Below are 25,917 nucleotides of genomic sequence, written 5' to 3'. Positions count from 1 at the left end.
GAAAATTATTATAATCATTCCACTGAGAAAGATGGCAGCTTGGACCAGCGTGGTAGCAGCAGACGTGTGAGAAGTGATCAGATTTTGGATGTACTTTGAAATTAGAGTCCGTGAGATTTGCTCTCTGATCACTTTGATCTTCAGTTCATTCTTCCATAAAAAAGGAACAATAATACCTGCTTGTAAAGTGTCTAGCTCTGTGCACACAACAGAGTGCTGAGTGATAAGCATTCCAGAAGAGAGGGCTCCTAAGGGTCTGTGTCATCCAACATTGGGTACATCTGACCAGCCATCATGGGTCACAGTCTGCAGAGCTGGCCACCCTTCAGTGATTGATGTGTTGCTTTGGGCCTACACCTGCAGCTATATCAAAACATTGGAATTCTTTCTTTTGGAAGAGCATTTACCTAAATTGACTTTAAAAAAAAAAAAACACACACACACACAGTTCTTAACATATCAAAGTACCAAGGAAAATACGAAGCCAACAGAAACGGGTAAATAAAATTTTCCTTCTTTTTTTTTTTTGCAGTCTTTTACTGTCTACTTAACATTAAAATAGATAAGAATCTCCTCTATACAGGATAACATGGCTTCTGTACTGATTGGGAAAAGAATGTATCCAAGATGCCAATTCTGAGTGGAAATATGTTCATTTGTATGAGAAAAAAGTACCAGTGAACAGCAAGGGAAAGAGGTCTCTCAGTTATCGTTCCCTCCCTTCTTTAATGTGGAATAACATTTGCTGAGCATCTGTGTGTGCAGGAACATCGCATTTTTTATCTCACATGTTTTTTCAATGGCTTTGTGAGGTACGTATCATGCTAATCTTACGAATGAGGAGGCTGAGGCTCAGTAACGTGATTACTAAGTTGTGGAAACAGGACTCTCGTAGCCAAATTCATGTCAAACTATAAAGTTCATAGATTTATCCACTACAGCATGCTTGCTCCATTCTACACTCTGGAGATTGAATGATCTTTATTTTGATGGGCGCTGCCCCTAACTCACCCTATTATTTTCAGCCTTTTCCTTGCAGCAGGAAGGAATTAGTATTAAAGCACAAGGGTGATGCTCTTATATTCTTCATAAAATGCCAACTTTTGGAGTCTCTGGCTGGCTCAGTTAGTAGAGCATGCGACCCTTCACATTGGGGTTATGAGTTCAAGCCCTATGTTGGCTGTAGAGATTACTTAAAAATAGAATTTTTTTTTTAAATGGCCAACTTTTTCTAATTTTACTTCTTCCCTTCCAAGTACATGTAAGCTGCAGAGTGTTGCTGCAGGATTCTTGCTTTTAGAAATTGAGGAATTACTGTTTTTATCAGAATTACTTTGTGTGTTGTGTGCACATGCACATACCTAAATATATCTTTAATAAGAGTAAAGTGTATTTTTCTCACAATCAGGAAATCTAGAGATAGTCCAGTTTGGGAATACTCTAGTCAAAGATCCGGATTTCTTTTGTCTGTTGCCTCATGATCTATAGTTTTCAATCCTAGTATCATCTCACAGTCCCAGATGGGGACTTAAATGCCTCTACATTTAAGCCAGCAGGAATTAAGAATAAATAAAGAAGGGCTACCCTCTTCCTCTAAGGCTACTTCATAGAAGTTGTATTTACTACTTGGATTAATTTCGTACAGTTACCATAACAAATTACCACAGACTGGATGGCTTAAACAACTGAAATCTATTTTCTCAGTTCTAGAGGCTAGATATCCACAATCAAGGTATTGGTAGATTTGATTTCTCCAGAAGTCTCTCTCCTAGGCTTGCAAATGGCCACCTTCTTATATCATCACGGTTTTTCCTCTGCCCATGTATCTCTGATGTCTCTTCGTGTGTCTAAATGTCCTCTTCTTCTTTTTTTAAAATATTTTATTTATTTATTTGACAGAGAGCATAAGCATTGGGAGCCGCAGGCAGAGAGAGAGGGAGAAGCAGACTCCCCACAGAGCAGGGGAGCCCAATGTGGGGCTCAATCCCAGGACACTGGGATCATAACCTGAGCCGAAGACAGATGTTTAACAATTGAGCTACCCAGGTGCCCCTAAATTTCCTCTTCTTATAAAGCTATCGGTCAAATTAGATTACTCCCCACACCCTCATTTTAATTTAATCACCTCCTTAAAGACCCCCATCTCCAAATACATTCACATTCTGAGATATGACGGGTTAGGACTTCAGCTTACAAATTTGAAGGGGGACACAGTTGAATTCATAACACTACTTATGTCTCATGGACTAGAACTTAGTCACTTGATCATATTTAGCTACACTGGAGGTTGGAATATGTGTAGCTTTTTTCCAGGCAGCCATGTACCCAACTAAAAACCAGTAAATTTTTAAAAAGATTTTATTTATTTAATTGAGAGAGAGAGAGAATGCGCGTGTGTGAGCGGTGGGTAGAGGGAGAGGGAGGAGCAGGCTCCCTATTGAGCAGGGAGTCCACAAGGGCTCAATCCCAGGACCCTGGGATTATGACCTGAGCCAAAGGCAGATGCTTAAATAACTGAGCCACCCAGGCGCCCCCTAAAAACCAGTAGTCCTATTAAGGAAGAAGTAATTGGGGATGCCTGGATGGCTCAGTGGTTGAGCATCTATCTGCCTTCCGCTCAGGGCATGATCCCAGTCCAGGGATCGAGTCTCGCATTGGGCTCCCTGCAAGGAGCCTGCTTTTCCCTCTGTTTATGTCTCTGCCTGTCTTCTCTGTGTCTCTCATGAATAAATAAAATAAAAAAGGAAGAGGTAATTGGATATCGTGGAGTAAATAACAGACTCTCCTTTGCAGCAGAAGCTTAAAGAATAATGATTCTTAACGGTTTCCAGTTCCTTCATATGAAATTAGATTGTTCTTTTTTCATTTCCCTGGCCAATCTCACATTTCATTTTATATTCTGAAATATTCTTTTAATACTGTATTGTTGGCTTAGGTGTCCTCTCTACCTAACAAGCGGTGGCATTGATGTTTAAGGGCATCACAGTAGGGCAAGATAGACTTACCTGCATGCCATTTAAGTTAGTAATAGAAGGCATCCTGAGATGCTATGAACAGTAGGTAAGTTGTGATTTTTTATTTTCTTTGCCAGAATGTCTTTTCTGGATTCAGTTAGAAGCACTTTTGCCAGGGCGTGGGAGAAGACAGTGTGAACTTTCAAGGTCCTTTCCATCCCTAAGATTCTGTGATATTTTCTACATAGTGGCATTACTGTGGTAACACTAAAGAAAATGGAAGCAGCAGAAGGAAAGGCACCCACCCACTGCTGCTCTTTGCTTGAAAGAGGAGGAAATTTGGTTTATTCTGTTTTGCTCACAAAAGTAAAATGGGCATTTTTGGCCAAGAATGTAGAGAAGCTGAGAGAAACTATAATGAAGCCCAACGTTTCAGTCCATTGATCAAAAGCACCTGTAGTTCTCATTTCAGGGCAAGTACAAGCATAACAGATATTAAACAAAGAAAGAGGGTACATGTCCAGCACATTTAGTCTTGTTTCTCTCTTTACCTTGCCTAAGGAATTGCTCTGGACATCAGTCAACTCCTGTGGCCTTCCTTATACACCAATGAATCCTTTTGACTTTGTAGAGCAGAATGGTTTTCTTAATACTTCCCTGATTTTGAAAATTGATACAATTGTTGTTATTGTTATTTTTATTGGCCTAGTATTAGTGAAACCTATGACAATTGATTCTTGAAGTCCTTAAAGGACTTAGTGACTCACATAACTTACACATTCTATAAGTACTTTACTCTCTATTCCCCCATAGTCTGCTTTCTCTCTTTGAAGAAAATGGAGTATTGGACCCATATCTCTTATTTATAACTCAATAGGGTCTCCTGTCCCATCTGCCCAGGGCTGTTGAGCCTTTTACCTCTTCAGGCGTGCAGTTATTGGTTTTTGTCCTTTTAGAATGGTAGTGGGAAGAACGTGGGATTTTGCAATCAAGAAGACCTGAGTTTGAATTCTGCCTCCTTATACATATTGTATGGCCCTGAGCAATTCACTTAATATTTCTTACTGTTGGTTATTTTATTCAAAAATGGAAATAATATTTTATATTTTGAGAAGATCAAATAAGATACTCTCTGTAAACTATGAAAAATTTAAAGTTGTGAGGGGTGACCCAGATTAAGGAGAAAGATGGGAGAATTTAGAAACCTAATTTTTGAACCCCAAAATTTATTTGTGCCCCACCAACACTCTCTAAAGAAAGGCCTCAGGTTTAGGCCCCTCTCATCCCACACTTCATGCCCCAGAACACTCTTGAAAGTCCACCTTGGGACATGTACAACTTTGGCTTTGGGATCAGACACAGCAGGTTGGAATCTTGCCCTTGCCCCTCATGTATTAACTTGGGAAAGTTATTTAATTCCTCCGAGCTTTAGTTTCTTCATTTGAAAAATGAATTTTGTTTGGATTAAATAAAGTAATGTGTAGGAACAATAAATCGGAGTCAAAGAAAGAATGTAGACTGGAATGAGACAACACCGGAGTTCTGGTCTGGTTCTGTTATTCAGTGGTGATAAAGGTGATTAACTACTCTTGGTGGATGTGAGTTGAAGTGCAGAAAGTACCAGGTTCATAATTGTCCTTAGTAAACATTAGTGCTTTTTCCTTTTCTCCTAACTCCGGTTAAAGAATGTAAAAATAGCCTTACCATGCATGAGCACAGACTTGTTTTGTTTTGTTTTTACCCTGCCATTTTAACTGTAAGGATGTTTTTGTCTCCATTGTCTTGGCTCCTAAAAGCATTATGTGTGTGTTTGTCTGTATGTCTTTAAATAACAGACAATAAAATACACATCTGAAGCATTCAGTTAATAAGTTTTGACAGTTGCATATACCCATGTAAACACAACCCCAAACAAGATAGAATATTTCCATCACTCTTGAAGGATCCTTTATACCAATATTTTACCACCAAATCCTAAGCAAGTGCTTCCTGATTTTGAATCATTGTAGTTAAGTTTTGCCTGTCCTTTAACTTCATATAAGTAGAATTATGTATTTTTAAGGTAGTTCTGCTTTCTTTTACTTACCATAATAGTTTTGAGATCCATCCATGTTTTTGTGTATTTCAATACATATCCAACAAAGTCTCCTAGTCTCACTACTAATGATTAAATCACTTGTCCCTTCCCAAACCAGTCACAAAAAGGAAACAGTTGCCATAATTGGTATACCTAATTAAGGTCCACCTCCTAGGGCTCAGGAAGAGGATCACGTTCCCTGATCATGTGTCTTCAGAAGAAGGCAAACACCAAAAGTTCATTCTTCCCCCCACCCAACCCCCCGTAGCACCTTATTCTATGACCGTACAGCAATTTGTTGAGCTATTTTTCTGAGCCCCTAGATTTTTAACAGTTTTAAAAATATGAGTATCAAAGGGGAATAATTTACTCGATATACAAATTGGCAGAGGACTGATGAGTTTACAAGAATTTTGCCAAAGGGTAGGTCAGAATTTTTATTTTTTATTTTTATTTTTTAAAAGATTTTATTTATTTATTCATGAAAGACAGAGAGAGAGAGAGGGAGAGAGAGAGAGAGGCAGAGACACAGGCAGAGGGAGAAGCAGGCTCCATGCCAGGAGCCCAATGTGGGACTTCATCCTGGGACCCAGGGTCACGCCCTGAGCCAAAGGCAGATGCCTAACCGCTGAGCCACCCAGGTGTCTCTAGGTCAGAATTTTTAGCCTGTAGCTCTTGTCTTCTTGCTTACATTCTTTCTGCTTGGCCATGGATTAAAAGGGAGAAAATACCCTTCTGCCTCTGAGTGTCCCCTATATAATATATTCTTTTTGGCCTAATGCCTAGAATGTTGTTTGTGAGTTGATGGAAGGATATATAATTTCACTGTACTCTGGAAGGTACTTACCTTGGCAGTCAAAAAATTTATGGGGAATATGCAGTATTCTCCCAGAAAAAAAATTGCCAAATCTTGGCTCCTAATCATCTTCCCCTGTATCATCCTATTTCCTCATTCCCTCTTCTTGCCCCCCACTGTGACAGTCTCCTCTGTGCAGCTTTGAGCCACTGAGTGTCCTCAGGAGACATTCTGCCTTAAAGTTGTGCTGTTTGCTTCGATGAAATGTACAATGTACACAAATAGGTTGTAGGGAAGCACATATCTTGGCTCTCCTGGGACATTAATGTCTTTATTCTAGTCGAGTTACATATGAAATAGTTCCTTTCTTCTTCTGATTGCCCCAAGCCCGTCATTTCCTCTCTATACCAAATAAACCAGGAAGAGTGGAAATTACTTCTCTGCTTTTAGCCCTTTTCTACTAGCTTTATTCTTGCTCCTTGAGACTTTGTTGTTGTTGTTGTTAAATTGTCTTTGTCTTGTCCCTCATCTGGAACATTTGCTTTTTGCATTGAAAAATTTGTTTCCAGGAATCTTTTGCCCCAAGAGAAAGGAAAGACTTCTACATAGAAATGCAGGACTGGAAATGCATGACTTCTACATAGAAATGCAGGACTGGAAATGGCCATAGTTAAAGGCCATAGTTAAAGGCAAAAGAGAGCTTCAGCTCAAGAAATATGATTTTGAGCTCAGTATATGTTCCAGTGGATCTTGACTCTGAATAGTAACACTCTACTTTTCATAACTAACCATTGTTAACATGAGGATAGCTTCTTTTATCCTAGAAGCAAAATGGCAAGGGAGCAAAACCATGTGATTTGAAGACCTGACTTAAGCTGGGAGTGTTTAGAGAAAGAAGTAAGATACAGTTGTCTCCTGTAAGGGGCTGACATGGAAGTGAGATTAAGCTTATTCTTTATGAGTTATACAGAGAACTAAACTGGGGCCAGTGGCAGGAAATAACAGGAAGGTAAATTTTGCCTCTTTATAATTTCCCACCAAAGAAAGTTTGTATCTGGAGAAGACTTCCCCTTCTCTAGAAGTATGCAAACAGGGTCAGAACAACCATTCTTCAGAGTTATTGATGATTTCAAGAACCTGAATGAGGAGGACTGTGGATATAGAAGGATGAAGCTAAATGAGAAAGCTTCTGAGCCCCTTTCCAATTATGAGAGTCCATGATTCTTTTGTATCTTTGGTAGACTTTCCATTTTCTGCCTAGTCTTTGAACATCTGTCTCCTTAGTTAGTGGAAGTATTGCATAAATGTTAACAAAGCAAGTGCTAGAGCCATATTTCCTGGTTTTGAGTCCTGCTCTACCATGTAGCAGTGGTATGACCTTTACTTTACTTCTCTGTACCCCTGTTTACTTATCTATAAAATAGTGATGATAATAAAATTTGTATCAAATACGATTGATGTAAGATTAAATGAGATACATAAAACACTTTAGGATAGTGCCTAACATAGTGTGAGTACTCCAAAAATTTTACCTGATGATTATCGCATCTCTCTCTGTGTCAGTTATTTCTACTTATAAAGCTATGCCTGTCTGTCTGGTCCAGATAGTGCCACTTTTCACATACCCTTTCTGATTATCTCGATGCTTTTGGCTAAAAGAAATAGTAAACTCAACTCAGAATAGCTTAAATGATGATAAGATTTATGACCTCACATATCAAGCACAGCTTGATCCTAACAGCTAGGATCCTCCTAGCTCTTCCACCATCCTCCATGAGTTGATAGAATATTGCAGTCCAGGCATCATCTGCACGGAAGACTCCCTTCAGCAAAAGATGATAACCATTTTTTTCTCTAGTGGCTTTTTTTGTTTTTTGTTTTTTGTTTTTTTAATAGAATGGATACCCTTTCTTTGAAGCCACTCCCTGGTAAAGTCCTCTCATTGTGAAGTCCTCATATTTCACTGGTGATGATTGAGTCACTTGTCCCCAAACCAGACACAAGAAGGAAACGAACTACCACCATTTATTTAGCTAATTAAGATCCACCTTCTGGGATTCAGGGATAGGATCACTTTCCCTAATCATATGTCGTTACAGGAAGGCAAACACCAAAAGAAAATCTGGGCTAGACTGGTATGTGTGTAAGAAAAGGTATGCTAGGGTACCTTTTCCTCTGCTCCCACATTTTCCTGGGAGTAAGAATTAGTTTATTTTATACAGCTCTTTAAGAAGCCGGTAGTCTCTGAAAGAGGAACTTTAAGAAATGGAAATGGCTTTCAAAATTCTTAAAAGGGAATGCATCATTAATCACTGTTTCATGAATGTTTCTAAGAATCTAAAGCTCAAGTTTTTCTGTTTCCCAGTGAATGAAGGAAACCTCATGTAGCTCCTTAAAACTGCAGTTGGAATATGTGACAATATTCCACAGGTGGCTATTATGAAAAACCTTTTTTTGTTTGATTTTTCCCTTAGTGCTTTGGCTAGAAACAGTGTTCAGACACTATATAGTTAGTCTAGGTATCCAGATAGTTGACCCTTTTCTGAGTTAGATGTATAGAGGAACTGCAAAGTTATCATTCTGATTTGAAGGAATATACCTATTTGGTAATTGAGACCTGGAAGAAGAAACACCCAGCTGCTTTATATTTTTCCATATCACCCTCCCCCCCTTTTAAAAAAAAGATTTTATTTATTTATTCATGAGAGACAGAGGCAGAGACACAGGCAGAGGGAGAAGCAGGCTCCATGCAGGGAACCCGATGTGGAACTTGATCCTGGGACTCCAGGATCACATCCTGAGCAGAAGGCAGACACTTAACCTCTGAGCCACCCAGGGATCCCACTCTCCCCCCCCCCCTTTTTTTTAATGAGATATAGTTAACTATAGCTCTGTGTAAGTTTAAGGTGTATTACCTAATCACATACATGCATACTGAAAATGATTACCACAGTAAGTTTAGTTAACATTTATATAGCTAAAAAGAAAAAGGTTTTCCTTGTGATTAGAACTTTTAGGATCTACTCTCTTAGCAACTTTCAGATATACCATACAGCAGTATTATTAACTGTAGTCATTGTGTTATACATTGTATCCCCGGTACTCACTTGTCTTCTAACTAGAAGCTGGTATCTTTTGACCACCTTTACCCAGTTTCCCCATTCTCCAACCCTCACAATTCTCTTTCTGACAGAGAAATATGTTTGAGGCTATTTAAGCCTGAAAAAGAAAAATACTAAAGGTCTATTATGTGGTAAAAGAAGTAAGCTTAATTTCTTATGACTTGAAAACAGATTTAGCATCAAGATTGAAACAGTGCATAGCTTATTATAGGGAGCAACTCTGTAACAGTTAAGACTATTTAAGAAATAGTGAGATGATCCCTTGCCAGGAGTTTTCTAGGAGAGGCATTCAGGCCCCCCTCAGGAATTTACAGAAAGGAGTCCTAATGTGGGGAGACCGTTGGAGCAGGGGGAGGTGGCGGATTGCATGAAGGCACATTTTAAGAACCCTTCCAATTCTGATCTCTTGGTATTTCCCAGCTAAGAGATACGGACAAGGCATGTGCTGAGTTTTATTATACTCCAAGCTGAAGAGAATGGGTGCTTGATTTACCCATGGGAGAAAAAATAAATAATATGTATATATGCAGTCTCCCATGTACAGCTTTATGATTCATAAAGCTCCATAGGTTATAACTCTTTTTATTGAATCCTCTAGGTACTACTAGATCCAGTTAATCAAGAAATAGAATATCAGCCATTTTCTCGTGTAGTCATTTTCTTCCAGTATTTGTCATCTTAAATTTAATTGTATGACTATGGTTGTATGAATGACTCTGGCCTTTTAAAGGGCCGTTATCTAGCCCTATGCAAACTAAGTCTCTAAGCAGCTGTGCAAGAGTCACCACAAGGTGAACAAAGCAATAATCTTATAGACTAATTTATGCCAGGATGAGATTACCTGTGCTTCTTAAGGAGGCTTCAGGCTCTTATCATTTAAACTCATTTGAAAGAGGAAAGAATAGATGATGTGACAGGTTTTTTTGAATCATTGCTATTTGTTTTTTTGGCTCAGTTTCTAGGGCCACATGAAATAGATATAATGTCTGGGAGGGTTTCTAGTCTTATCTTTTTAAAGGAGGAAAAGAGAAAAGAGAAGTATTCAGGATTGAAGGACAATCTGTAACCTATGTAAGGAGAAACGTCTATAAACTTCTGTTTCTGAGTGTGTGCATGGATTTCCTGTGTTCACTTCATTACAGGATTTCCCAGGTAGCCATAGTAAGTGATCAAGAGCTGGCTACTCCTACAGTACAGAAGCTCTGCAACATTGGCAGGCAGTAGAGTGACTGAACCCAAATAGTGAATAACAAAACAAAGATTCTCTCTTCCTTCAGAGAGAGACCCAATCTTTCTGAAGCATAGCTTACTCTACCAAGTTCTCTTACTTTTTCAGTTTGCTTAAGATAAAGGAAACAAGAGTCTATAACCATCATCTGATTTTGCTGCCTTTTGGTGGCGGAGACACTTGAAGTTGGTAACGTTGTGGTTTGTGGTAGCTGTGGCAGTTCTCCTTTGGGAAAGGAGAGTGGTTGTCTCTGGTAGTGAATAGAGCTTTATAATATGTTTTTCTTCTTTCTGGGAAGAGTCTAGTGCTCAAGCTGAAAATGTTAGCAAATTTCTGTAGGGAACAGGAGGGCAAATAAAGTACTAGGTGGACTCATACTAACTGCTTTAGAACTGGAGCTGGTGAATCTCCAGAATTATGCCCAGGAAAAGAATCCAGATAATGTATGGTATAAAATTCTAGTGAATGCAACCTAATCTGTAATGACAGAAAGCAGATCAGTAGTAGGCTGGGGATGGAGAGGGAAGGAAGAGCTTACAAAAGAGCAGGAGGAAACTTTTGAGGTGATGAATGTACTCACTATCTTGATTGTGATGATGGTTTCACAACTATATGTGTATTTCATAATTCATCTAATTGTATATTTTAAATATATGCAATTTATTGTATATAAGTTTTACCCCAGTAAACCTTTTAGTATTTTTTTATTTTTTTTAAAATATTTTATTTGCGGGGGGAGGTACCTGGGTGATTCAGTTGGTTGGGCCTCTGCCTTTGGCTCTCAGGTCATGATCCTGGAGTCCTGGGATCAAGTCCCACTTTGGCCTCCCCGCTCAGTGGGGAATCTGCTTCTACTTCTAACCCTCTCCCCTCTCATGCTCTCTCACTCTCTCTCAAATAAGTAAATAAAATCTTTTCTTTTTAATTTTTATTTATTTATGATAGTCACAGAGAGAGAGAGAGTGAGAGAGAGAGGCAGAGACACAGGCAGAGAGAGAAGCAGGCTCCATGCACCGGGAGCACGAAGTGGGATTTGATCCCGGGTCTCCAGGATCGCACCCTGGGCCAAAGGCAGGCGCCAAACCGCTGCGCCATCCAGGGATCCCAAGTAAATAAAATCTTAAAAAAAAAAAAAAAGAAATTTAAAAATATTTTATTTTTAAGTAATCTCTACACCCAACATGGGGCTTGAACTCCCAATCCCAGGATCAAGAGACGTGCACTCCACCGACTGAACCAGCCAGGCGCCCCTACCTCAATAAAGCTTAAAAAAATAAATAAATAAAAAGGAAAGAAAGAAATTAATCCTGGGTCAGCATTTATCCAAGGACCCTTCTCTGGTTACAGGGTAGCTGCTGCAGACTAGATGTGAAATGCAAGTCTTGTGTGTATGTGAAGTATGGATAAATACCTCCTGTTTAATGCATTTGATGTTTCCTTAGGAGTCCATAGAGGCTACTGTACTGTATTATATTGAAGAAGATGTCTAACAGTAACACTACTCAAGAGACCCTGGAAATAATGAAAGAATCAGAAAAAAAACTGGTGGAAGAATCTGTAAACAAAAACAAGTTTATTTCTAAGACCCCAAGTAAGGAAGAAACTGAGAAAGAGAGCGAAGATACTGTTTTGCGTCAAGAGACACAGGTAAGGATTAGAAGTGCATCATATGTACACTCATTAGACCTGAATAGAAACATCATCTTAATTGGCATTGGGAGTCTGTAAGAAGCCAGTCGCTTGATTCACCCCAAAAACCCAATTTTCAGCTTTCGAGAACTGTCTCCTTTTTGTCAGAGTCCACAGTGAAGCCTAGAAGACTGTAATTTCCTAATCCACTCGGACCTGAATTACACTGGTTCTTGCTACATTTTGGTAATTTTTAACTATCAAAAATTGAACTGTATACAAACACATATTTAACAAGTCATAATATAGCTCATACAATAAACTCATAAAACTATAGCTGCCTGGCTTTACACATAGTGTTAAATTCATATCCTGGTTGTGTTAAAGCAGTCAGCATTTTCTGGGTCAGAAATAATCTCTGAACTTGCCACTTGATAAGTGAGAGGAATTTCACTCTTTGGTTTCCATGTTGTTTTCCATCCAAATTCATAGTACAGTGCAGATATGATGGCAGTAGGTGGCCAGCCGAGCTTCCTTTATGGCTCCTCTTTGGTACCCAGACAGCTCATACTCTGAGCCTTCTCTAGTTTACCTGTTTCAGTCCTTCTCTTCTCTGTAGTCACTGCTAGTTTCTTCTGTTACCCAGACCCAAATTACATAAATTCTTTCCTTCATGTCCAGGATTAGACTGGTCATTCTTAGGTGCTAAGGAGTTAGACTAAGGGTAGTAACTTAGTTTAAAAAGCAGTAGTGGCAACATTTTGAAGGATTTAGAAACTTGACACATAATTTCTCTTGATAACCCAATTCATCTAGGCTTTTTCTTCTTAAAAAATTAAAACAGCAACAACATAAAGGGACAAATTAAAATCAGACAGCTCTCTGAAATATTTTGTTCTCTGGCTGCCTGCTTTTCTACTGTCTTTCCTCTTACAGTTTGCTATTTCTCTCTCCTGGTTGCTTTTCTTTCCATTTTCTTTTGCATGTGAGTTGTCATTCCCTGCCCATCCTTCCAGGGTTTGTAGAGACAATCTGCCACTGTTCCAGCTATACTTCTAGCCTCCAATGATACCAATAATGAATTTTAAATCCTCAGGACAGATAAGTGATGAATGTTTAATTATGTGCTGTCATGTCATAAGGAAGATGATAATTAAATGAACTTTTGGGTCCACGTTAGTCTCAGGAGACTATTTGAAGTGGTGTTCTGAACTCCGTTGTATGTACTCCTTGAAGATAAGCAGAAAAGAAAGGATGTGTATAGGTGTTACACACCTTATGGACACTCAGTTCAAGAGTGTCTTCCCCTGGGTATCGTATATACAAATAGGTCTTTGGGAAGGTTGGAAGGGAACCTGCCTCCTCTGGCTTTTTTGCTGCTGCTAGAGCAGGGGGAGCTGCTGCTGCCATCTACTGGAGCTCCTGCTCCTTCTACATACATAGTCTTTAGTCTTGTCCCACCCTTCAGAAGCCCTCTCCTCTCCACTATTTCCCAACAGATCATGTGCCCCTTCAACAACACTAAAAATTCTGCTCTTTCTCCTACCTCCCCTATCCCACTCCACTCATACCCTAGAAGTCTCCCCAGGGATCTTACTGATGCTGTCAAGGGAGTGCCTGTTATGAATCGGAGCTGGAAAGTTTGCAGAAAGGGGACTTTCATTACTTGTACTATGTGAGACATATTCTTAGAATCAACAGTTGGAACTCAGAACATCTTTCACATGAAAACAGTGCTATAAAAGGCAGATTCTGAGATTCAGTTTAGAATGGCAAATTAATCCTGACCTACTGAACTTAGGTGGGTCCTTCAACCAACCAACTGGGTATGACTTCCTAGCTAGGCTTTCTGCCTTGAAACTTGTGATCCTTTTGAATTCATCTACCATACTGCTTTAGAAAGATGGACATGAAATAAAAATATGATTATGTTCATTCTCTTCAAACTTTGTGTGTTTCTTTGTCCTAGGCTAAGACTCAGATTTGTTAGCATGGAATATTGTGACCTAGTCCCTTGCCTGCCAGCCATCCACCCTTGGCATCCTCTGCTTCGGCATTATCTGATTCCTTGGTCCTTGTTATAAATAAGAGCTGAAAAGTTGGGGGAAGCATGCTTTTGTAAATGCTTTCTCTCCCTCGAGTGCCTTCCTTGGTACTTTTTCCTTGGCTTCCCTCAACCACTGAACCTCTCTTGCCAACATCTGCCTAATACCTATTTATCCTTCAAAACTCCGTTCAGATATATCTTTCTCCAGGAAGCTTTCTTTGACAACCTATTACAGGTCTACCCTGTATAATTTTTCAATTAATGTCTATTTCTGTCTCCACAGAACTATAAGCTCAATGAGGCCCAGGATTAGGTCAGTTTGGGCTCAGCATTGTTTCTCTAAGGCCTGACACCATTCTTTGCAGACACTCAAAGAACAGGCACTATCTGTGAATGTATGAATTTGTGAGTTGGCTTTGTGCTTCTATAGCACTGTGTGACTACCTCTGTAATGATTTAACATACTGTATTATAATTGTCTATTTGTCTGTCTTCTCCAACAGGATTATGAGTCCCTTTTGGACAAGGTTTGTGTTTTTTATCTCTGTATCCTCCAGTAGTTAGCATGGTGCCTGGTACATATTAGATTTTCAATATGTGTTTGACTATTAAATGAAAACTATCCATTCTGGGAAGTAAGCAGATTCATACATTGCTTGTAGAACTATAAATTGGTGTAACCTCTTTGAAGGGCAATTTGACAATACTTTATAAAATTTTTAAATGGACTATATGTAGATGTACTTTATTTGTAGATATATTCAATGATATGGTCATTGAAGTATTGTTTATACTAACAAAAGATCAGAAACAGCCTAAATAGTGCAATTTCAGGGACTGGTAAAATACATTATAGTACAACTACAGAGTGGAATACCATATTAGACATTAATAAAAATTATAGATCTTCTGTAGAATAATATTCATGGAAAAAAGTATAAAGGCAAGCACATAGAATATATGTCCATTTGGTTTTTAAAAACCCCTGTGTGTACATATGTACGATAAGCTTATATACGTAAAAAAAAATCTGTGAAAAGGGATGCCTGGGTGGCTCAGCAGTTGAGCATCTGCCTTTGGCTCAGGACATGATCCCGGGTTCTGGGATCAAGTCCCACATCGGGCTCCCTGCAGGGAGACTGCTTCTCCCTCTGTGTCTGTGTCTCTCATAAATAAATAAGTAAAATCTTAAAAAAATATATCTGTGAAAAGATTATAAGAAAGTCAGTACTACTTGATCCTCTAGGAGAGGACCTGGTAGCTAGGAGACAAATATGAAAGGGGACTTACTGTTTTATACCCCCATTCTACCTCCTGAATGTTTGTGCTCTGTGTATGTTACTACCTTTTTGAGAAAAAAAACAAAACTAAACTAAAAAACAGTGACCAATATTGTTTCATATTCCCAGACTATGGCTCTTCCTTACTGTAACATCTCTTACATTGACCAGATCCATCATCATTTCTTATTCTTTCCATCCACCTTCCCCCATTCTGCATTTTGCGTTGTGGCAGTGTTGTTTGGTAACTAGTGAAGAGGACAAAGAAAAGAGAAATCCTCACCTACCCAGGACCATGCTTGGTGTTCTGCCCCTGTCTTGTTTCCACTTCCCCACCCATCAACTTCAGTTCTCTCCACACCCCAGTGGGCAGTGAATCCATTCCAGACATCTGATAAGCCCCAGATGCTTCCTTCCATACAAAACCCTATCCCACCTCTTCCCTAAAGCCCCTTTTTGACTTCTCAGCTGTTCAGAAGCCCTGTCAATGAATTAGTCATTTCTTCCCTCATCCTACCATTGGCCCTCATCGTTCATCTTCTTCCGCTTCTATTCTGCACCTCAGCCACTCTTTTTGCCCTCCCTTTGCTTGGAAGTCTTGTCCATATGTTCCCTGCTCCCTTATTTTTATTGTGTCCCATATAAGCTATAAGAGCCACCACCAGGAGCTTAGAACTGGGAAAATCCTCATCTTCAAGGAGGAAGGCAGTTGGCGAGAAGGGTCTTCATGCCGTCAGCAGCCATAGAGACTGGTGCTTTGGGTCTCTCAAGTTAGAACTCTGAATGTGTTATCCCATACAGATGTTACCATAAGTGATACTTAAAGGCCATATTGCATGTCCATTATGGGTTAAATAGGATCCTGTGATCGTGTTTGGGTAAAAACACACTGTCATGCTCTGGTAGTGCCTTTCCAGAAGCCACCTAATCAGGAGAGGATTCTTTGGCTTATCCAAAAGTAATTTTTATTGTTCTGTGAAGTAGGCCAACCAGTCAGTGTCTTCCTATTTATTTTCTTCATGGTAAGTGGTGGTTTGTATGTAAGTAGCCTGTGTACCTTTCGTGTCACAGTCCTGGAGTTGTAGCAAAGGGAAGACAACCACACCAAGTGAGTCTCATCATAGTTTAGCTATTGTAATGGTTTTATAATTAGTGCTTTTTCTTTGTAAACTTGTATCATTTTTAACCTAAATGTTGCTTTCCTACATGTTTAATATTTTCTAATCCCATTCTAACAGAGGCGGACATCCAACCATGGTCATGCCAGGAAAAGAGCCAAGGTGAGAGCCCTTTCTGTATACAGTAGTCCCCCCCCCCGCCCCCATCTGAGGTTTTGCTTTCCACAGTTTCTCTCACTCCTAGTCAACCACAGTCTAGGAGCAGAAGATCCTCCTTTTGACATATCATCAGGTCAGTAGTAGCCTAACGCTCCATCACAATGCCTGTATCATTCACCTCATTTCACCTCATCACAAAGGCAATTTATCATCTCACATCATCCCAAGAAGAAGAGTGAATACAATGCAATAAGATATTTTGAGAGAGAGAGACCACATTTATACATATTTTATTACAGTATATTATAATTGTTCTATTTCATTGTTGTTGTTACTGTTGTTAGTCTCTTACTGTGCCTAATTTAGAAATTAAGCTTTATCTTGGTTATATATGTGTAGGAAAAAACATAGTATGTATAGGGTTTGGTACTATCCATAGTTTCAGGCGTGGTATCCACTGGGGGTCCTGAAAGGAACCTCATCTAATTTATTTGAATTGTATACAAGCAAAAATTTTCTGCCTGTACTTTATACTCTAATTATGAATGTACATACACGCACACATTTCCTATTGAAAGGTTTGGCTGTATTTTTCTCCATTATCTCTAGTTCAGTCAGAGTCTATTTATGATACCCAGCCAGACCTTCTCACAAAGCCTGAGCAAATTGGTACTGGTTCTGCTGTAAACCAGTGTCTCTGTTCATTTCTGCTTTCTCTAAGAGTACTATATGAATGTAGTCTTTTCCTCCAAACTTTTTTCCCATTTATCCTTTAGCAATTTATCCTTCATAAATCCTGCCTCATTAATAGAAATGACTCAACACTTTTGGACATCCTAAAAATAAAGCCTATTTTGGTGGTAGTGGGGTTACTTTTTAGGTAGGGGCAGGGAGGAGGATTTTGTTTTTAATCATTTTATGATAAAATTAGCACATCAGGGATCCCTGGGTGGCGCAGCGGTTTGGCACCTGCCTTTGGCCCAGGGCGCGATCCTGGAGACCCGGGATCGAATCCCACATCGGGCTCCCAGTGCATGGAGCCTGCTTCTCCCTCTGCCTATGTCTCTGCCTCTCTCTCTTTCTCTCTCTGTGACTATCATAAATAAATAAAAATTAAAAAAATTAAAAAAAATAAAATTAGCACATCACAGATTATTTTAAGCAGCGTTATCAGGGAGGACTATATGTGGTAATGTGTGATGGCTTTTTTTTTTAAGATTTTATTTATTTATTCATGAGACACACACACACACACACACACAGAGTGGGGGTGGTGGCAGAGACACAGGCAGAGGGAGAGAAGCAGGCTCCATGCGGGGAGCCCGACGTGGGACTCCATCCCAGGTCTCCAGGATCACACCCCAGACCAAAGGTAGGCGCTAAACCACTGATCCACCCAGCCGTCCCCAGCTTTTTAATTTTAGTCAGTAAAAAAAATTTTTTTTAAAGATTTTATTTGTTCATGAGAGACACAGAGAGAGAGGCAGAGACACAGGCAGACGGAGAAACAGGCTCCATGCAGGGAACCTGATCCCACAACCCAGAGATTACTACCTGAGCTGAAGGCAGACACACAACCACTGAGCTACCCAGGCGCTTGAATAGTAAAATTGTAAACCTTTCTTGCAGTGAGAATCATCACCAGAGTAATAATTAAGGGTGTCTACCCCATTCCCCCCTAAAAGACAATGGCAGAATTTGGGAGTGGCTCAGCCAGTATGTGGTTTGGATCTGAAGAAGACCACAACATCAGAATACATGGACTTGCTGACATGGCCTGATCCCCAGTGACGGGCTTGATGTTAAAGTTCACAACAGAGAGTGTTCACTTCTACCTCACTTCTACCCAAACTTTTTGAGATAAGTAAGACAGTTTTTGTGTCTGTTTTACAGATGAAGGAATTTGGAATTATAGAGATAGAGTGAATTTGACAGGATATTCACTAGTAAGTGGCAGAGCTTGGCAGGAAGTCAGTTCTTCAGACTTGCAAGTTCTTTTTCATTATACTGCACAACCACGAACACACATGCCATGTTTTGTGCTGTTGTATTCACAACAATCCTTGATTTTATTATAAGAACTCTTAGGAAATGTTTATAGGTAGAATTCTAATGAGTCACTCTATAAGTTTTGGCTTTGAGGATCCCTAGGAAAGCAATGATTTGCAAAGTGGATTTCAGATTCTTTTGGTATTCTCCAGCCTGCAAAAGTAAACCAACTGTATTAGCTTCTTACCACATTAAATCCCAAATGTTAGGAAGTTTTCTGTCTTTCTCTTTACTCTTTTCTTAGATACTTTTTTCCATACCCTTGCCACACTTAGAGTCATTTAGCATTTATTGTCTACTGCATCTAGGTACTATTTGTGATAAATATGTTTATATACTTTATGTCACATAATTCATAAGTCATCCTTTAAGTGTTTTTATCCCCATTTTATTGGGAAAAAAACAGAGACCCAGAGAAGTCAGGTTATTTACCCAAGGTCTCTTCTAGCTCATAAGCATAAAAGCAGTAGTTTAAGATAGGACTTCTGGCTCCTAAATCCAATGTCTACTAAGCTCTACTACTGAGAGAACTTCTAAGTAAACTTCTAAGTCTGAAATTGGAGCCTGGGCTAGAAAAAAGGGGGGAGGGCTAAGTTTTCCTATCATCTGCTCAAAGTAGTCTTTTTTTTTTTTTAATATGTTTACTAATGTAAGTAGGGAAATTATCTTTGAAGTAAATCAGGAACTGGTGAGTAAGTCCTCTTTGGGGGGGAAAAAACCCTACTTAATGGAAGCAGCAACTAACAGAGCCAAAAGCAATACCCTTCATTCAGTGAAAAGCTTCTGAATGTTCACCAGGGGAACATATATATTTGTTTTTTTTAGTCTAATTCCAAGCTGAAGTTGGTGCGCAGCCTGGCAGTGTGTGAGGAGTCCTCTGCCCCATTTGCTGATGGACCACTAGAAACCCAGGTAGGTCCTTTATAAGAGTAGTAACTTTTGAGTTTGGCAGTTAGTTGTTTGGTAAAAACTGTAGTACCACAACCACAGCGTCAACATTAGGCTTGGAAATCAGGGTAGAAGAAACTTCAAAACAAGTGGTTGCAGTAAAGTAGGACGTGAGTGAGAGCGTGAAGTATAGGTCTTCACACCTGGACCACCTGAGATGATGCAGACAAGGAGATCCCAGGGTTCAATCTTATTTTCCCACCCACACTTTCCCTCTGGCAGTTAGAAGCATTTCCATCCAGTTCCTATTGCCAAGAACAGCCAGTGTAACTTGAGCTGTCCATATAGTGGTTGTGATTGTTGGCAGAAAAGGCTTGGCCTTCTGCCCCTTTCATAGAACAAAAGCTTAAACAATTTAATTAACAAAATACTCTTTTCTGTAAGAGAATACTGCCACCCAAGATTTTCCTTCTTTGAGATTTTAAGGGAGAGTAAAATCTTATGGGAGAATTAAAATCCTTTTTTCCTGTTTGATTGTATTCCTCTTTTTCCTTATCCAAGGATATAATTCAGTTGCACATCAGCTGCCCTTCTGACAAGGAGGAAGAAAAATCCACAAAGGATGTCTCTGAAAAGGAAGATAAGGACAAAAACAAAGAAAAGGTCCCAAGGAAGATGCTTTCTAGAGGTAAGAACTTCCCCTGCCTCTCATATATCCTAGTGTCTGGCTCTGCAGTACCCTTTCCTTCCACCTTGGAGCCTGGCACCTACTAAGCTTACTGGCTCAACAGTTCCTAGTGTTCTGCTGACTTCATGGTTGCATGGGGAGGTGCCTAACTAGGTTACTTTCTTTGCCGCTTTAGCTAACCCTGCCTTAGGGGCTCATATACTGCAGAGAGCTACTCCGTTAACATTTGGCACTACCTATAAGAGGACATTGTAGTTAATTCTGATTTTATTTCTGCTGTGAAATAAGTAGTGACATGAATCATCACTAGTAGCAGATCATCCATATACTATATTTTGGTTTTGGAATGCTTGGAGTGATTTTTTTTTAAATCACACTTGCATCTAATTATTAAGCTCTCTTTGGTTTTACACCCTTGGGCTGGTAGCAAAAAGACCTGGTCCATAAAAATGATAGTTGGGAGGAAAAAGACAACTTTGGGATTAAGATTTTATGAATAAATAATAAATAATCAACATTTGAATCTGTTTGCTGAGATTCTGGAAAATTGAGTCCTGACTGCTCTTACCTGGAATTTATTTTCCTTAACTTGAATAAAATCTGCTTTGTTTTGGTCAGGACATTCAGCAAATATTTAATTATGGTAAGGTAGTTCTCTCAGTGTGATACTGCTGTAGCACTATGACCCAGATTCTACCTTCTATCACTGTCATGGGGAATCTAGCAGGGGGAAGAGGCCTGGCAAATCAAGCGTCATTCTGGTTTTTAAGCTAAAAGCCCTGAAATTTGATTTTATTTTCCTGTTATCTCTCCTGATTGGGTTGTGGGCTTCTGCTTGGGATTAGATTTCATGCAAGGCAGTTTCATTTATTTTAAATTTCTTTTGTTGTGGTGGTTCTAGACTCCAGCCAAGAATATACAGACTCCACTGGAATAGACCTACATGAATTTCTTGTAAATACACTGAAAAAGAACCCAAGGTAAAAACATTATTTGATGGAAGGGGGATAGTAGGGCCTAGCAGGATACCTAAGAGGAAAAGTAGCTTCTCAGGATTTTTCCATTATTCAAATCTATGATGCCCACCCCCCACCACCGTTCCCCCTAGTATAGTTTTCTATTCTGTGAGGGATTCAGAGAATCCTTGTGTTGAGGTGTCTGCTTTCAGAAGAGGTGAGAAAAATTCTGTGGAAGGAGAATGCAGAGACAACAAAAAATGAAGGCTTGGGAGTACCATTTAAAAGCACAGAAGGAAAAATAATTGATATGTATATAAGCTAAATCATAATTGTTTTAAAATTGTATAAATAACCAGATGGAATATAGACTACTGATTAGACTTATAAATATAAAGTATGTGTTTAAATTAATATGGCTGCCAGTGGAATTAAGTTTCTGATAAGGAAAACAAAGTACATGATTAGGAGGATCTGCAAAATGTATACTTGATTGTTTTTCTTTTTTAAAGTAATATAATACAGGCCACTGAGTCTTGGCAGCCTCTGCATTTTTGTCTGCTATTGGGGTTTGGATCTGTCCCTCCCTTCAGCTTCTGTTAGTGTGCAGGTTTCAATGCTTTCAATGTCTATGGGAGGGCTGCTTTTTGTTTTGTTTTGTTTTAATCTTTTTTAAACAGGGACAGAATGATGCTGCTAAAATTAGAACAGGAGATTCTGGAATTTATTAATGACAACAAGTAAGTTACTTGAATGAAATACACGTTTAGAGGTGGGAGGGGGCACTGAAAAGAAATTCAGATAGTATTTTAGGATATTCCTCTTTCATCTCTCCCTTAAAGTCTGAATTTTGAAGTAATTACTCACTATGAACTAAAAGGAATTGGGGAGAAGTAACCAAGATGTATTTAAAGAGTGTATATGTGAAAATCAAGTGAGGTTTTTAAGTTACTGCATAGACTTGAGTTGAAAAGATTATCTTTTCAGCAGCTAGCCCTTGTCCTATATTTATTCTTAAATGTCTCCCCTTTTTCTCTGTAGAATATCATCCAGGTGGGGGAAACCTAGAGCTTAAGGAATAGTCTTAAATGAGGGTAGTGGATCAGAGTGATCTATAAAATGCTATAGATGAAGAAGCTGAGAGAACCTTTTTGGGTTCCCATTTGAGTAAGGATCTATCTTCCTTATAATATGTCTGTTTCTCCTAAGAGATTCTCCACTTAAGACCTTTGTAAGAAAAATCACAATTGGCTATTATTGCTGTTGTTTGTCCTTATTTCACTTTTTTCTCCCTGGTTTCTCTTCAGTAACCAGTTCAAGAAGTTCCCTCAGATGACCTCATATCACCGGATGCTATTACACCGGGTAGCTGCCTATTTTGGGATGGACCACAATGTTGATCAAACTGGAAAAGCTGTCATCATCAACAAAACCAGTAACACAAGGATGTAAGGGAGGAACCACAGATTGGAAGACTTTCCTGGGATAGTCTATGGGGTAGAAGAGAAAGGTGTAGGATCAAGATGTCTCTTTCTGGGGAGGAGACCGTGGGGAGGGTTATATTATTGATTCCTACTCTTCACGAGGAGTTGAAGATAGATTCTAGAGGCACTGGTGTTTTGTGAAGACTGGCCCTTAGCCTCTCTTCACCTTTAGTGATGGGAAATGTATAACTTTAGAGGAAGATGAATAGACCTTGAGGATTGCATTGTGACTTTTTGGATGCCTGACTTCAGAAATCCCCTGAGAGGGAGTTGTGGAATTTAAGAGTGCTATACTAGCAGTTTTGCTTTCTAACAAAAGTGTCTTTTTCCTTCCTTCCTTCTACATTTCTCTCCCAATCCCAGCCCTGAACAGAGATTCTCAGAACACATAAAGGATGAGAAGAATACAGAATTTCAACAGAGATTCATTCTCAAGAGAGATGATGCCAGTATGGACCGAGATGATAACCAGGTGAAGAATGGAAAGGGGTGGGCGTATAGAGAGAGATTGCAGTAAGAGAAACTGGGAGGGGAGAAGAATTTTTATGGGATAAAGAAAACTCAAAATATCTTAGTATGGAAAAATGTATTGAGTTATACTGAGTTGGCTTTGGCTTCATGTTGAGGACTGACTACACTTATTGAACTGAATGCCACCTTCTTAGCCCCAGAGAGACATGGTGCTGAGTTTTGCTGGGTTTTCTCATTTGGCCTAGAACTCCCTGGTTCTGCCACTGACTTCTAACTCTGTCATTTTGGGACAGACAGCAGTCCCTCCCTGCTTCAGCCTTGATTCAGCTGATGGCTTCATTCTTTTTTTCTTTAATAGTTAGGAATTTCTTTGGGAACCACCAAAAGCTACTTTGTCCCACTTCTATCTTATCCTAGCTCAGGGCTAGCCTTGGACTGGCAAAGTTGTGATGTAATTTACCCACTTATAAAGATGTTTCTGATCCCTTTCTGCAAATTCCTTATTCTTTTCCCAACTCCTTCCACTAAGGTGAGTGAGTTAATTTAACATTTGATGCTGGGAATCTCAGGCAGTATCCCCTTTTTAATCTTTTCCTGTGGGAATAAGAGGTGAACAGTTCTCTACTCCCTCACACTGGGCCTGGCTGCTGCCCTGACTTCTGGCCTGCAGGTAGTAAGTTTTTGTTTGGGGATTAGTTTTCCCAGCCACATACAGGGTTTAGATCCAGCCAGCTTCTGCTTGACCTCCAAAAGAGGTTAGGTGGAGAACCAGGATTAAAGTTTGAAAAGCATGGTCGGGTAGAGCCAATATGAATCTTGCTAATTAATGATAACTATAATATCTTACCTCCAGAGTAAAAATTAACTTTCTTGGGATATTGTATGGTTTTGAGACCAGGACTTTTCCTGCTTGCTACTTGAGTATTTGAGGGAGTCCTTTTGAGAAAAATGCTATTATCTTTTGTGGACAAATACACTGGGTCTGATTGAAAACAATGAAACATACAAAAAGACAAAAATTAAAAAACAAGAAAGAGCCTTTCCATCCTGATGCCCTTCTCTCCATTTTCCCAAAACCCTTTTCCTGTTGATCAGGAATAATTCAGGCCTAGAGACACATTGGGGCAGAGTGGAATCTGTCCTTATAAACTTTTCATCTCTCAGCTTCAGGCTCGATCCATATAGGATAGGCTTCATGCATTTTCTGTCTATGATACTAGTAATGAATACAGTAATTGTTATTTCTGTTGAGTGTTTTCCCTGAACTAGACTCTGTTCTAAACACATTGTGTGCATTATCTCTTTTAATCGTCTCCACAACCCAGTGTCGATAGGGTTATTAGCTCCACTTTAAATATAAGAAAACTGAGGCTAAGGGATGTTAAGTTATTTGCCTGAAATAACATTACTCAGAAGTAGAGAGCGGAGATCTACCTTGACCTCAAAGCCCATTATGCTCTTTCTATATTCTATGACTGGTTCACCAGTGCTTGGGGCACTTGAGGTCCTACATCTTCTTGGAATGGGATTTATCAAAGGACATTGAGTATGATTTAGGTTCTTAAGGTTAGTGAGGTAAATCAAGAGCTAATGCTCCTCAAGTTATGCCTACCTCTGGTGAAGATCAGGAAGATCGGCCTAGAGTAGCAGCCTACTTGGTTGCTTCATCTGAAGCTTTCAGAGCCTCTGGATTGAAGGTCAGAAAATTTTATACCTAATGACATTCATTTGATGGGCTGTCTCCCTCAGAGCATCTTGCCTTCAAGAGCAGTATGGAAAAGGACACTGTGTGCACCCTACCTGGGACAGTGCTCACAACTCCCGGGCCAAGAGAGAAAAACAATGATGGAGAGTTGGGCAGTAGGCTAGACAGAGGTGGTGATCTGCCCAGCCATCCCTCATCACCTCTCCGCACTTGTCAGAGAATATAAGGTTCTCTATCCAGCATTTCCTTCTTTTCCCTTTCTATCACTCTTTCTCTCCTCCTTCTATCATACCTTATTTGTCTCTTCCTTTCCCTGTCCATCCTTTTTCCTGTTCTATTCTCCTTTTCTTTCTCTTCTCCTCTTTATGTTGCTCTGTTTTCTTCTCTATTTCTGTAATTTCTATCTTTTTCCCTCCCTCCAGTGGCTATAGTTAAGATAAGAAAAAGTGTTTAAGCTTTGAAGTTAGCTTCACTTGGATTTCATTCCCAAGGCCCTCTTCGCTGAGCTGTGTGTGACTTGGGTCTTCAGGCCATGACATTAGTGAGTAAAAAAGGGATAATATCAGGTGCTAGTTCTGAAAAACTCTTCTCTACATTCAGCTCTGCTAAGTACTTGTTTCTTCTCCCTCTCTAGCTTCCTCCTATCCCTTTCTTTCCCTCCAAAGCAATGTTGTTTATTCCCTGGGCTATTCTCTTGATCCTTAGTATTTGATTACTATAAGGAAGAAACCCAATCCTTATAAATAGTTGTTGCTCTTGACACTCTGGGTGGGGGTGGGGAGATGAAGAGGTTCCAATCATCCAGAAAACCTGATCTCCCAAACTGCATGGTCAGATGTACCCAGTGAAACCTGTCCAACACTGGAAATTTTTATTTCTTTTTTTTTTTCCATTTTTTTGATGGCAACTATAAACTCTCCCGGTTTCTCTTCCTTGCTGGTGTGCAGTGAGCTTGCAGTACGAGGAGAACTTAACTAGCTTAATTCTGCTCATCGATCTAGATCAGAGTTCCATTGCAGGATGGAAGGAGGAGCAAGTCAATAGAAGAGAGAGAGGAGGAATATCAAAGGGTCCGAGAGAGAATATTTGCCCGAGAGGTAAGTGTAGCTTCTGAGAGTTGTCAGCCCATAGCTTTTAGCTCTTAATCTTTGGAACTGTGATTGGAATGAACCCTCCATAAATGTTTTGTTGTTGTCTTTTTTTTTTTAACCAATATCAGCCAGCCCCAGTTTGGTCTCTCAAATTAAATGTGGCTTACTAGGAAGC

General features: G+C 39.5%; 1 protein-coding gene across 29 annotated transcripts in view; it reads left to right on the top strand.

The window, feature by feature from the left end:
- The window catches only part of R3HDM2 (R3H domain containing 2), a 164,606-nt gene that overhangs the window by 107,138 nt on the left and 31,551 nt on the right, over positions 1-25,917 (top strand). For 12 of the 29 annotated variants that reach the window (XM_077913484.1, XM_077913489.1, XM_077913497.1 and 9 more), the window contains 10 exons: positions 11,620-11,824; positions 14,357-14,380; positions 16,372-16,413; positions 19,285-19,371; positions 19,909-20,035; positions 20,937-21,015; positions 21,672-21,731; positions 22,299-22,439; positions 22,839-22,947; positions 25,653-25,748. In XM_077913484.1, coding sequence (XP_077769610.1) covers positions 11,660-11,824; positions 14,357-14,380; positions 16,372-16,413; positions 19,285-19,371; positions 19,909-20,035; positions 20,937-21,015; positions 21,672-21,731; positions 22,299-22,439; positions 22,839-22,947; positions 25,653-25,748 — 930 coding nt within the window. In that variant the 5' untranslated portion in view covers positions 11,620-11,659. The remainder of the gene's footprint in view (positions 1-11,619; positions 11,825-14,356; positions 14,381-16,371; positions 16,414-19,284; positions 19,372-19,908; positions 20,036-20,936; positions 21,016-21,671; positions 21,732-22,298; positions 22,440-22,838; positions 22,948-25,652; positions 25,749-25,917) is intronic. The other 17 variants (XM_077913488.1, XM_077913494.1, XM_077913507.1 and 14 more) reach the window with 6 other exon arrangements.

This window comes from Canis aureus, chromosome 11, assembly GCF_053574225.1.
Source record: "Canis aureus isolate CA01 chromosome 11, VMU_Caureus_v.1.0, whole genome shotgun sequence".
NCBI lineage: Eukaryota > Metazoa > Chordata > Mammalia > Carnivora > Canidae > Canis > Canis aureus.
The sequence above is the reverse complement of the archived record's forward strand: the minus strand, read 5'-3'. Positions and strand labels throughout refer to the sequence as shown.